Source organism: Lingula anatina, chromosome 1, assembly GCF_051362555.1.
Source record: "Lingula anatina isolate TDL-2025a chromosome 1, LinAna3.0, whole genome shotgun sequence".
Classification (NCBI taxonomy): domain Eukaryota; kingdom Metazoa; phylum Brachiopoda; class Lingulata; order Lingulida; family Lingulidae; genus Lingula; species Lingula anatina.
Window position 1 is genome coordinate 44,347,184 of NC_141767.1, and position 12,828 is coordinate 44,360,011.

General features: G+C 37.4%; 2 protein-coding genes across 2 annotated transcripts; one reads left to right on the top strand and one right to left on the bottom strand.

The window, feature by feature from the left end:
- Positions 1 to 1,043: 1,043 nt before the first annotated feature.
- Positions 1,044 to 4,318, bottom strand: LOC106168150 (uncharacterized). Its single transcript, XM_087011332.1, has 5 exons — positions 4,228 to 4,318; positions 3,376 to 3,543; positions 2,704 to 2,859; positions 2,190 to 2,323; positions 1,044 to 1,899 (listed from the first exon to the last, which is right to left on the bottom strand). Exons 1-5 carry the CDS (start codon positions 4,316 to 4,318, stop codon positions 1,123 to 1,125), a joined length of 1,326 nt encoding a protein of 441 aa, XP_086867458.1. The 3' UTR covers positions 1,044 to 1,122.
- Positions 4,319 to 5,173: 855 nt separating this feature from the next.
- Positions 5,174 to 7,561, top strand: LOC106168148 (uncharacterized). Its single transcript, XM_087002565.1, has 4 exons — positions 5,174 to 5,494; positions 5,776 to 5,860; positions 6,531 to 6,686; positions 6,903 to 7,561. Exons 1-4 carry the CDS (start codon positions 5,213 to 5,215, stop codon positions 7,001 to 7,003), a joined length of 624 nt encoding a protein of 207 aa, XP_086858691.1. The 5' UTR covers positions 5,174 to 5,212; the 3' UTR covers positions 7,004 to 7,561.
- Positions 7,562 to 12,828: the final 5,267 nt, after the last annotated feature.

The following is a 12,828-nucleotide window of genomic DNA, read 5'->3' on the forward strand; positions in this document are numbered from 1 at the left end:
AATTTGACTTGTGGGCACAAACAATCTGGATAATGACGGGATTAAGTCCCTTTATTTTTGAATCAATTATCGATGTTTAACCTGTCCAAGAGAGTAGGTCGTGTGGCATGAATGGGGGAAAACGATAAGAGGAATAATTTTGGGTATATGTTGGGCGCTCAACACTTGGCATCGGTATTTTCTTTGTGGGAAAGATTTTATTAGATTTTAATGTCGGTAGCAACATGACCTTGTGAGTAATTTAAACTTGAAATGACGACACTCGTTAGATAATGTGTTGATATTTTCAGATACATGTAGCATCTTTTTTTTTCATTTTGGGCATTTAATATTTTTCTTTCCCGCTGCTAAAGTCGAAAAGGCGTATTACTTTTCAGTATGCTCATATAAAAAGTTGTAATTTGAAATGCGCTGAAGGACTTTTTCCCAACGCTGGCAATTTTCTTCAAAATGATTTTCAACTCTAGATGTTGAATGCAAACATTTGCATGTACAAATCATTTAAGAAATGAATAATCATTTTATTTTGGGCGATTCTAGGTAAAACTTAAATCCTATGGATACTCCACTTAGCTCTTTTGTAGATCAAAGGAAAAACTGAAGTGGTCTATTTGTTTTTTCTATTAGTCCATCAAGTTTTAACTTTTTTCAAGATGATCCTTTGATTAGAAAATAGATACGAAGAAATATGTCAAAGTGAGTACAAATGAGCATACTCCCATGTACATCGCACCAGTAGCTACATGTATGCATTTATGAATAATTCTAAGCTGTTGGCACAGCGCCTCAAATCTTAACCCTAAATTCGACGGCCCGAGCTCGATGCCGACTGAGGACAGTATTGAGCAGTTATGCACATGTTTGGGACATACATATACTAAAGGTTTTCGTTATATTCCATTTTTTTTATTTATGAAGGTTTAATTAAATTGTACATTGTACATGATAGTGTTTATTTCGTTGAGTTTATTTGCTAGAATATTGGAAGCAAAATATCAATAAGAAATATGGAGAAGACAAGTCACTTTGGTACAGTGTAACGTTTCTTTACGCGAGGACGTAATCTATGACGTCACGCTGTTTTAAAGATTATGAAATACTAAGATAAATTTAATGGCGATTTTAGTGGCCTTCAACCTTCACTGAGTTTCCTGTTATGACCATAGATGGCACTGGAGCCACTCTGTGTCCTTTTCGGATAAAATACCAGAGTAGTAGCCCTGTTAAACCCATCAACACCAACCCTCCTAAGCTGGCTCCGACAGTTATGGGAACGATATTCTGTTGACCTCCTCCGCTTCCCCCAGTTTGCTTCTTGAGACCACTCTTACTTGTGTTGGTGCTATGGTTAGAAGCCGTTGTCCCAGACACTAGATGAGAAGAGCTCCCAGTTGTGAATTGTTCAAAAGTGGCGGTTGTGAAGACATTCCCCACGCCAGATGTGACCTGTTCTGTAGTTTTATCCAAGACAGGAGAGTTCGTAATGAGTTTTGCTAAAGTAGGAGCAATACCCCCAGAAGTGGTCTGTTTCAAAGCTCCAGAATTGCCTCTGGTAGTTCGCCTGGGAATAACTGATGTCATCTGAGTGATTGCCGTGTTGTGGATTGGTGTGGTCGTGAGGCTGGCAGTAGTCATGCGGCTGGCAGTAGTCATGCGGCTGCTAGTGGTCGTGAGGGTGGCAGTGGTCGTGAGGCTAGATGTGGTCGTGAGGCTGGTTGTGGTCGTGAGGCTAGGTGTGGTCGTGATGGTGGCTGCGGTCAAGGTGGTGGTTTCAACGGTTGTTGTTGACCTGTTACAAACACCCACAGTTGTAAGACTTCCGCACGGCCCCAGCTTGAGATCGTCGATAGCAATATCACTGTTCGGCTGACCAAATATGTCCACAGCTTCTAGAATTATCTACAGCAAACAATAGAAAAATTATTTACTTGCTACACCGTATATACATGTAGTACATCTTCTAGAGTTCACACGTTTTGGCTTATTTACCTTTTAATATGGACATTACACACAAAATTCTTTCATCAAGTGGTGATAAGCAAAATATTTATATTTTATTTCATCGCCAATCGTTATCTGTTCTATCATATACCGTAAAAAGCAGATTTACTACGTATTATTTACATGCATTATTTACTACGTATGTCATAAACTACGACAGTTGCTAAGATACTTGGAGTAAAACACACCTGAAATGAGTCATTTAACTGTGGTATGGCCACAACCCCCTGAATCCATCGGTCTCCGTGGTTTCCACAAGAATTAAATGTGATGTTACTGGGCAGGGCCCTCGTTGTGATGTAAATATTAAGTTCTCCTACAGCTGGAAGTGAATAAATCATAATGTTTACCATTGTTTGTGTCGCAAAATGTGCCTATGGCTGTATCTCCATTCAGACATGAAGACAAAACTGAAGTTTCTAATTGCAAGTGTTCATCATAGCATTAGACTTAACATTAAATTTTCAGTTAAGCCTTTATAACTTGAAACTGATATCGATCGTTGAAATCTGTCGAAATAGAGAGGAAATCCTTGAATTGTGATATTTAATATACATGTATAAGTGTTGCGTAAAACTAAAATCATGCAGTAGATCTCTGAGTTTATAAAAGTCCATCAATCCATGTTATCAAGGTATAAGTTTACAAAACTATCACATGCTATCTTTTAAGATTGTTTTATAATTGCCACTTTATATTTACCATCGTGATTCTTGAGACCGGAGTCAAAAGGTTTGTCAAACATGTGGTACCAAAATTCAAAACAGCTATTACTCAAATTCACTTGGAAAACAGGCGAGAGAAGTCGAATCTTATCTCCCTGCTTTAGGGGGCTTGATTCCATGTATATGTAAAAACCTGGAAAATTAGAATATCCTCGAAGTTTAACCATTTTTTTTTCAAAGAGCTTCAAGATCACTCAATTTATTTTTTCTGCCAAAACACTAAACCAATTGCATTTCAAAAGCTTACAAAACACGTGGCAAAAATAATTTTCCCGGAAATTGCAGTAATTTTTCCGTTGTCGTTAAGGTCTAAGACGCATGATACATACTCGTTTTCAAGCTCTTAGTTTCTAATATTCACAGTCGCTGGTGAAATTAAATATCATCTCTCTCTTTCTTCATAACGAGACTGGCATAACAATAAAAAACTTAGAATTCAGTCGTCTATAAATCATGATTTGTAAACATCATAACACTATTAAATATGGTAGGCCTATACCTTTGTAATTAAAGTCAGTTTTGACATTTGCAGGAAAGTTAAAGTGTTGCTATAAAAAGGCCAAACGCTAAACGTATGAATTTATTAATGCAGAAAGCTTTTGATTTTAATAAAAACAGAACCAACATCTTTTTATATTTGACCACAAACCTGTCGTTGTATTTGTCGTATGGTCCACACTTGGTCCAGTATATCGCGTGGGTGTCATTCCATTCCACCTCGTCCAGTTTCCGTCGTCAGACGCAATGTCTTGTGACCAGCCACAAAATCCGACTTCAAAGTCGCAATTTCCGTACACGTTTTGGCCTGCTACATTTCCTACGTCATAACAATAAACACATTTTACTTACCGGTTACTTTGTTGATTCTATAGTCCATTAGAAACTTGATGCAAATGAAAGAAAGGCGAACAAGAGAAAAACAATGGAAATGACATATCGTTTAATTTGAAATATTTGGTCCATTTCTTTACAATATTTAAAAAATACCGGTCGTACCATGTAGTATGATCCGACGCAATTCAAATTTGTTCACGTCAATAATTAACTCTGGGGAATTTGTATTAACATGTCTATATATGTAAATACTATGTACCAAAGTGCTATGGATATTTCATATTGAGGAAAATATTCGTACGCACAGTCACGTTTGCATACTAAACTAATATAAAATACATGTACCTGATATGAACAATCCACTTATATGGATGGAGAATGCAGCAGCAATTAGAAATTTTAGCATGTCGACATTCACCAGTCGTAACCATCTGAAGATACTTTGTGGCACGCCTGCGTATATGGCCACTTTTTAAAAGATTCAAACTACGCAGATTCTACTGGGTCAGACAAACTTAATTCGGTGAAGATTGACATGTGTGAAATATCTTGATAATGACAAGATTAAATCCTTTTATTTCTGAATCAATTATCGTTGTTTTACCTGCGCGAGAGTGCGTGTCGTGTGGCATAGAGCGATCACAGGAATAACTAAGGGTATGCCTACCCTCAATCAGAGCCACAAAGCGAGAGTTTTTCATTTGAAAACGACAGATGTTTCTCTGGCTTGTCCTAATTCTGTGCATATTGTAGTGCATGTTGAGCGAGAATTTTTATACAAAATTTCAAAAATGACGTCATCATCCGGCTGCCCTCTGTTAGAAAATAGGGTGCAGTGAACTTCATTTAATGTTCATAATTCAAAACTCATATTTATATCTTTTCTGTGTTTCAATCGAGGAAATAGTAATGTTTTTTTGTGTAGGCCTACTAATAACACTTGTTATTGCATTTTATAAGTTTTCATTCGCGACGTTATCGGTTTTATTCAAGTTGAACAAAACTTATACAGTGTACCATATGAAAATTTCACGCCATTTGGGGCTCTACTACCCTCTACCAGGGCGACTGATAGATTTTTTGACAGATATTCACGGATATGTCTCTAGATAGATAGATGGTCATTTTGGTCTGAAGTCTGAAGTCAGACCAAAATGACCATCTATCTATCTAGAGACATATCTGTGAATATCTGTGAAAAATCTATCAATCGCCCTGGTAGAGGGTAGGGCTCTACTACGTAGACCCTGACTGCAATTAATGCTGTTTTAGCTGCTTCACAAATATGAGAAAATATGGAAGTTGTCTTCCAGCAAAAAAAATGTATATTTTAAGTGCACCTGCTTACATGTACCTATTGGCACAAGAACGCCTGCCCCACCCACACTTAACAAAAAATGGGGAGCCATAGCACATATCCGAGATAAATACGCGCGGCAGCTCTCTTCAGACCGAATGGGGACCTTTGTGTCGCAGGAATGATGAAGTGAGCTTCTATTATCTAATCTACCAATGTCACCACTTCCCGCAAATAGTGATACACCTCCCCCTTCCGCTGCCTGCCTTCTATTTACCCTATCTACGATACTTCCTAGACCTTGACCTAAACCACTAAATTAATACCCTCCCGTTATTGGTAAATACTCCACACAATGGCGTGCAAGATACCCATGTGGCTACTTTTTGCTACAACGGCGATCATGGTAAACGCCTCCCCTACGCCATGTTGTAAACCGAAGCGATGGGAAGGCCTGGTGACGCTTGGTATGGCAAACTACGTCCATAAAAACGACGATGTTTCCTTGACAAGAGGGACGATAAATACAACATATGACTACCCTAACATGAGGGAGGCACAAGTGCAGGATTTTCATGTGTCCCCACCATTCCCATATTACACGGTTAAAATGACTGTCATCAAGGACTACAAAAAGGTGAGACGCAGTTTTTTTCAGTTTGCATAAATTTGGGATACTGGAGGGGGGGGGGGTCTTCGAAAGGCCAGAACTGAGAACGTGATCTTCGGTTTAAAGTTAGATCAGTGGTATAAATGTAATCTAGTAGCAGTACTTGAGAGAGTCACTTTGACAGCGCTGCAGCAACAGCACTGCAGAGAAAGTGTGGAAATATCGTAATGCGTTTTGTAATATACCCATGGCGTTGTTTCTGTCCTTTTCTATCATGTTTCCACTCTGAATGTTTTGTTTCAATCAAGAGGATGCAGTGGGAGATCATCGAGAGCAATAAAACGTGCACAACAAGAAAACTAAACAGCAGTATGTCTCCGCCCTGTATACCAGGTAAGTGAGGGTAGTGGACTTATTAATATTGCCGTTACTTCTAAATCATGTGTGTGTGTGTGTGTGCGTGTGTGTGTGCGTGTGTGAAGATACCTACAAATACTGAGCTCGGATTTAATCTAGCTATTGAATAAAACTAAAATTAATACGAAGATACTTGTCAATTGCCGTAGTCTGTATGCCCACTTTGATTCAAAAGGAAATCTATCAAATATGTCCCAAACATTTTTAGATATGAAAGTGTATTTCTCAACTTGTACATCATTTCATACCGAGCGGTTAGATCGGTACTAGTACATGTGCATTGTTTCTGATGCACATAGTAATTCATCGATAGTGGATTGTGTTAAATGTGTTAGATGTGACAACTGGCTACACCATATGAAAACTCCACATGCCGGTGTAAAGAACCCTTCGGTCCCTGTAACAGAAAGTCCGCCCTCCATTTAGTTATAATGGTTAGGGTTAGCCTGACCTTAGTATGTCAAAATCTAGGTCAAGGCTTACCTGTACAAATGAATGGGAAGTGGACTCTATATCATGGGGGACTCTCTGTCACGTTACACCGGTAATCTGTGAGCACATTTAATTTCAAGTCATGTATTTTACCGATATTTCACATGATATCTAAACGCTTTCAACTGCACATATTATATCTATCAATACCCAGCCAAAGCACAATTCCAAGGCACGTACCTCCTTTCGCAGACCCTCGAGGTAGATCGTTGGTGCGTTGAACAAGCTGCAGCGAGCCAAGCCACCGTGTATGAAGTGGAGTCCAAGACATGCTGGCCGGTGTCGGAGACAAGAAGATCAACTGTCCCAGGTAGGGTGTTCAGCTATATAATTTATACCATAATGAAAAAAAGGCAATTCTTGGGTAATTTGGAAAAAATATCATAGTCTTGTAGCATTTTTGCTAAAAAAGACAGATATTGTTATTGTGATAGGCATTCGTTGTTTGATATTATTTGGTTTTGTTTCAATTTAACTTATTTCATTTATTTATTTATTTATTTATTTATTGTATTACTTATTTCAGATATGTTTAGGCTGACAAGTTTAACCTTTGAAAATGTTACGGCTGGGATAAAGAACCCGGGGATATTTAACCTGCCGAGCTACTGTCCCCCAGGGAAGTAGTAGATGTACCCTGAACGCGTTTGAATATGATCCTTTTTAACCAAAATTTCACCTGATAAATCAAGTTACCAGGGCACATGCTGCATAAACTTCCAAAAAGGAAATCGTCAGGTCTAAGGAAAGCAATACACGAAGACAATGAAGTGCAAAATTCGTGTCTCATACTCAAGTCTTGCGCTGTGGTCTAAGTTGTCGTTGTTCTTTTTCTTCTTCTTCTTCTTATTATTATAATTATGTTGTTTTTGTTGTTGTTGTTGTTTTTAATTTGCATTTACATTTTACCCTCTTTCCAAACGATTATTACAATCAGTGTAATAAAATCACAATATATATTGAAATAATTAAGTGCATTTTTTAGAGATATTATCGGAAGTATGTTCTACTTATTCTTTATTTTAATGTTTTAAAAAAACTAATATTTCTGTTAGTTTATTGTTTATTTGAATTTTCAAAATCAATCGACAGTAGAATGAAAGACCTGTGACAAGAGGTAAGGAAAAAGGAGTCAGTTGTTTATTTATTTATCAATAAATTTACCAATATATTCGTTTTCAAACATTTACCAGGTGTTGCCGTAATGCCTTCGCGTCTGTTCAAGGAGGAGGGGGGCTTTTTTTCCTTCCTTCTAATGTTTCTCTTCTAATCTATCTCTCGCTGTTGCGTAAGCTGTGAACAATACCTTTTTTTTAATTGCGCGCTTCATTTTTCATTTCATTTCATTTCATTTATTTATTACCTTAGTCTTTTGAAGACCATCAGTCTAGTACTGGTACAAATGTTACAACGACTATAGTTACAACAACTATAGGGTTATTACAAAGAATAATTATAATATAAATAATCGCAATCATAATCATCATAACAATAATAATAGTACCTGTAGTAAATTAAATACATGAGTACTTAAATAAATAAACTACTTAAATAAATCATATTAAATCAAATTGAATCAAATGAGATCAAATTGGATCAAATTAGATTAGATCTCATGCCGAAGCCTTCCTGCTTGGCTAAGATATCGTGCCAGGTTACATAATACTTTCTTATTGGAAGAATTCAGCAGGAGAACCAATTTGAACACCGAGGGTCTATTACAGTAGAAAGGTTTGATGAACCTTTTCCTTAAATCTAAATATCTAGAGCAACCCAGTATAAAGTGGAATTCGTCCTCCACATCATTGCAATAGGAACATTTTCTTTGTGAAATAGGGATTTTACTGTATCTGCCCGTTTCAATTGCAAGTTTATGGGATGATAATCTTATTTTACTAATCATTTTCTTAAACTGGAGCGGGATTGGTTTTGTAAGATAAGTTTGAATAGTAACACGGTCGATGAGGTGTCTGTAGAGCCAGCACTTTCTCGAGTCGTTAATCTCTGACAATATAGCTTGTTGTTTAATATCCATTAGTTTTTGATATACTAGAGATACAATAAATTTTTTATCATAATTACTTGGATAGTGAAAAAAATCATTAAGACCAGTTTCTGTAAAAACATCATAAATCTTAGAGAGCCAATTGCCACAGGATGGTTTAGTCCGGAATTCATACTCAAAGTATTTAAGGCATTCTTTTAGAATGCAATTATTTGTGTTTCTCAGTTTAAGCCAGTATTTAACCATTCTTAATTTCCTATTGGTTACCAAAGGGAATCTACCTAACTCTGCATAAATCATTGAGTCAGGGGTTGAACGTTTAACCCCCAAAATAAATTTCCCAAAGTCCATATGCACCTTTTCAATATCAGGGGCAGGATGGTGACCCCATATTTCACATTCATAATTAGCGATACTAGATATATAAGTGTCAAACAAAGATAAAGCGGTAGTATGGTTCAAGCTCATATCACTACACTTTCTAAACAAACTGAACATGGCTTTGCGACATTGTAATGCAAGTTGTTTCTGGGTTTTATAATATTTACCATTGTAATTCATTGTGACACCCAGGTAACAGAATTCATTAACTATTCCAGTTTGTGACCCTTATATAGCCATACTTCATCCGTTTTTAAAGCACCACCTTTTCTAAATGCCAGTATTTTTGTTTTACTAACATTTACAGTTAAAGACCATTTATCAGTATATGTTGATAGGGAGTTCAACATACTTTGTAGCCCCTCAGCAGAATCAGCGAATAAAACCATGTCATCCGCATACATGAGTAGAAAAAGTGACAAATCATTCATCATAACTGGCTGGGTATCACTTTTTAGAAATTCTAATTCACAGTCATTGACAAAAAGGGAAAACAGAATTGGGGACAAAACTTCTCCCTGAAGAACTCCATTGTTATTTTTGAAAAAATCTGAGATCTTTCCATTTAACAAAATACCAGTTTTGATATTATTATACAAGGACTTAATAACAGAGAGACATTTGCCTCCGATTCCTAACTTGGCTAACTTATGCCACAGCTTGGCTCTATCTATGGTATCGAAACATTGTTTATAGTCCACGAAGCAACAAAACAGCTTCTTCTTATCACTCAGAAATTTACTAATTATAGCATTTAGTGCGAAAATTGCGTCAGTAGTACTATGGTGAGGACGGAAACCAAATTGAGCATCACTCATAATATCGTTCATTTCTGACCATGCAAGTAGTCTTGCATTTACAATAGACGTGAATAACTTACACATACAGTTAATTAAGCTTATTCCTCTATAATTACTAGGATCAGAATAGTCACCCTTTTTATGAACTGGGACAATCAATGCATTGCAAAGGATCTTAGGAAAATAACATTTATCAAACATTGCATTAAATATTACATGAAGATAGGGCAATAGTATCTCTGAAAATTCTATAAAATACTCGTTTAGAATAACATCATACCCATGACTTTTATTACGCTTAAGACTTTTAATGGCATTTTTTATTTCATCTATGGTTATTTCTCCATTTAATTCCTCAAAAGTTGAGACGCATTCATTTTCTAATGAAAGATTATGGGTATCACCAGCCCCGTTCTTATCACCGTACATGTCATTAAAAAACTTGAAAAATTCACTGATAGGCAAACTTGATGCAGATCCACTCCGTTTTGTAAATCTCTTATAAAACTCACGAGGGTTGTTTTTTCTCATATACTCTAAGTTATTGCTTTCTGTAAGGAGATAATCACGTTTTAGTCGGCGTTCATATTTTTTATATTCCATTTTGGCAGCATGTATTTCTGTGAGATAATCAGGCATTTTGACTGCGTTAAACTTGCGTAGTGCCCTTTTATGATTTCCGAACAACTTCTTACAGCGATCATTAAACCAAGGTTTGTGTGAGGTTTCATGCGGGACATTCTTATGTAACCCACTCGTTCGGGGCTGACGGCGACTATGTGAAGGAACAGAATGATAGTCTTTCATTATATTATTTAAAGCACAAATGAAAGCAGTGACACTATCCTCAAGACTTACTTGGGAAGTAAGATTGCTACTAATACAACAATCCAATGGACCGAGATTATCTATTAGCGCGGCTTTACTTCCAGCGAGCAGAGTGTCATTCCATTTAAATTTAGCATGTGTAACACCTTCATCAGTAACTGCCATTGAACAATCAGTCTCCGTCCACGTTGTCTGCAATTCTATGTGAAGCGGTGCATGGTCAGAATATGTGCTAAAGCTCCCTACAATGAACTTACTAACCATATCGAATAGGGCTGGGGTGGCCAAAAGAAGATCAATTACACTACAGCCCTTGGGCCCATTGTAAGTAAAATCATAAGAATACCTTGAGTGTCGGCCATTCAAAATACGCAGGTCACTTTCTATGCAGAGACCAATAATTTTCCGTCCATTTGAATTTACAACCGCATCAGGTGAAGTACGCACCATGATGGGATCATCATTAGTGTATTCTAATACTGGTGTTAACTTATCGGTGACTAATTTGTGTAAGTTGTCGTCACGTATATAATCGACTAAGTCACCGCATCTACCATTCAAATCACCGACGACCATCAGGGGCGGATTTAGGCCGTCTTCTGGGTCTTCCGGAAGACGGTCAGATTTTCAAGTTTACATCGACGGGTATCTATTTTTTTCTGCTGGAAGACGGTCAAAATTGGAGGATGAATCAACAAAGATAATTTGGAAGACTGTCAGTAAATATCTCTTGATCCGCCCCTGACCATTGTTTTGCCCAAAGATGAATATTTCAACACACCTTTTTTCAGCTCATCAAATAAATCACAATTGTAATATCTATAGAATGAGGAGCCTTCTGGTGGTATATAAGATATACATACATGTATGTATAAACATTCATGCGGATCAGTGACTATAGGTTTGATCTTTAACCACACTAGGGAGTCAAAAACTATTTCGGCTATACTGATATTTGGCTCAGAAATACTACGAATTCCAATCATTAAACCACCTCCCTGTTTACATTTCGTTTTAGCCCGAGGTATAAAACGAAGCGCAAATCCAGGGATATCATACACAAACTCATTTTCAAACCAGCATTCAGTCAAACCAAATAAGTCATATGATGTAATAAAGTTCAAAAAAGAAGGGTCTTTCAATTTATTTGACAGGCCACCATTAATATTCCAGCATAACAATTTAATGTCATTTGCCTCTTTCCTCAGACAGGTGCTGATCCCTTCCACGGCTAATCCCTATCTGGGGGTACTGGAAAGTTGCGGAGACGGTGCCCTGGGTATGAACCCGTTGGTGACAATAGGTCTAACGGCAGGTGAAGCGGGGATCCCTGGGTTCATCATATGTATAGGCTGGGGGTACGGTTGACTAATGTATGTCCCAGGGTGTTGGTTTACTTGGCTCCTGGCGTTCATATTTATTACATTATTGTTGTGGATTGGATTATGTCGAACTCTGCTCTGATCCCACCTGACCATTTCAGGTGTTTTTTCTCTGATCAAGCCATGATTAGTAACAAAGTATTTGTGACCGTCCAGGATCTGCTGAAGCATAAATACCATGCTTTTTTCAACTACGCGTTCGCAGTGGCTTTTGCTGGCACTTATCCAAATTTTCCTTAGTCTTGTATCTTGGCTTTTTCTAATGTTCTTTTTCTTACGCAATACACTTACTTTTTCGTCCAATGTGCTGAATGCAACTTTAACCAGTCCTGGCTTCCCATTTCTTCCTTTCAGTCGTACACATTCCTGGACATGCGGGAGATCATACGTGTCTTCTTGGTCTACTTCCAAATCTTCCAAATTTTCATCAACGTCTTCATATAGATTCGCAATTATAACGGAGTTATCATTATTTTTCACTCCCACATTACTTGTTTTCATACAACAGGAAATATCGTTTTGGAGGGCGGTTATTACTCGCTCCTTTTCCATTAGTTCATTTTGCAACTGTATTGTAGTTTCTTCTAGTTTTCTAATTTTCTCATTTTGTGTTTTTATCACCTCCTTTAGCATGTAGTCCATTTTTTTGTTTTATTTCACTAAAGAGTTCACTGCAGGAGCAGTTATGTGACTTGGCAGCTGCGCCGTGTGCGCTAGGGGATTGTGGAAGATGAACAGATAACGGTTCACGTACAGAATTGTCATCATCGTACAGGACCTTATTTGTTTCCTCTGTAACATTATCTTCTTGTTTTTGGTAAATGTCATCAAAGTTCACAAGCTTCCATTAGTGGCATTCTTTGAATGACCCTTGGTCACCTACAGATTACACTTGATGACAGTTCTCAGCCATTGTTAAAGTAAACAGGTGTTCCTCATACTTTTTAATGTATATGTATATACAAGCCTAGCACTTCACAATAAACTTTCGTAGAAGTCAGACGCATTGTTGTTGTCTCTCTCCTGAATAGAGTCCGGCACGTTGGACTCAGTAAA

Bases quoted from the DNA above. Each gene is read 5' to 3' on its own strand.
- LOC106168148 (XM_087002565.1), top strand. From the start codon at position 5,213: ATGGCGTGCAAGATACCCATGTGGCTACTTTTTGCTACAACGGCGATC. The intron at 5,861-6,530 runs GTAAGTGAGGGT...ATCAATACCCAG, and splicing joins GTCTCCGCCCTGTATACCAG to CCAAAGCACAATTCCAAGGC. The intron at 6,687-6,902 runs GTAGGGTGTTCA...TACTTATTTCAG, and splicing joins AAGAAGATCAACTGTCCCAG to ATATGTTTAGGCTGACAAGT.
- LOC106168150 (XM_087011332.1), bottom strand. From the start codon at position 4,318: ATGCACTACAATATGCACAGAATTAGGACAAGCCAGAGAAACATCTGT. The intron at 3,544-4,227 runs GTAGGCATACCC...GTTATGACGTAG, and splicing joins CTTTGTGGCTCTGATTGAGG to GAAATGTAGCAGGCCAAAAC. The intron at 1,900-2,189 runs GTGTGTTTTACT...TGTTTGCTGTAG, and splicing joins AGTTAAATGACTCATTTCAG to ATAATTCTAGAAGCTGTGGA.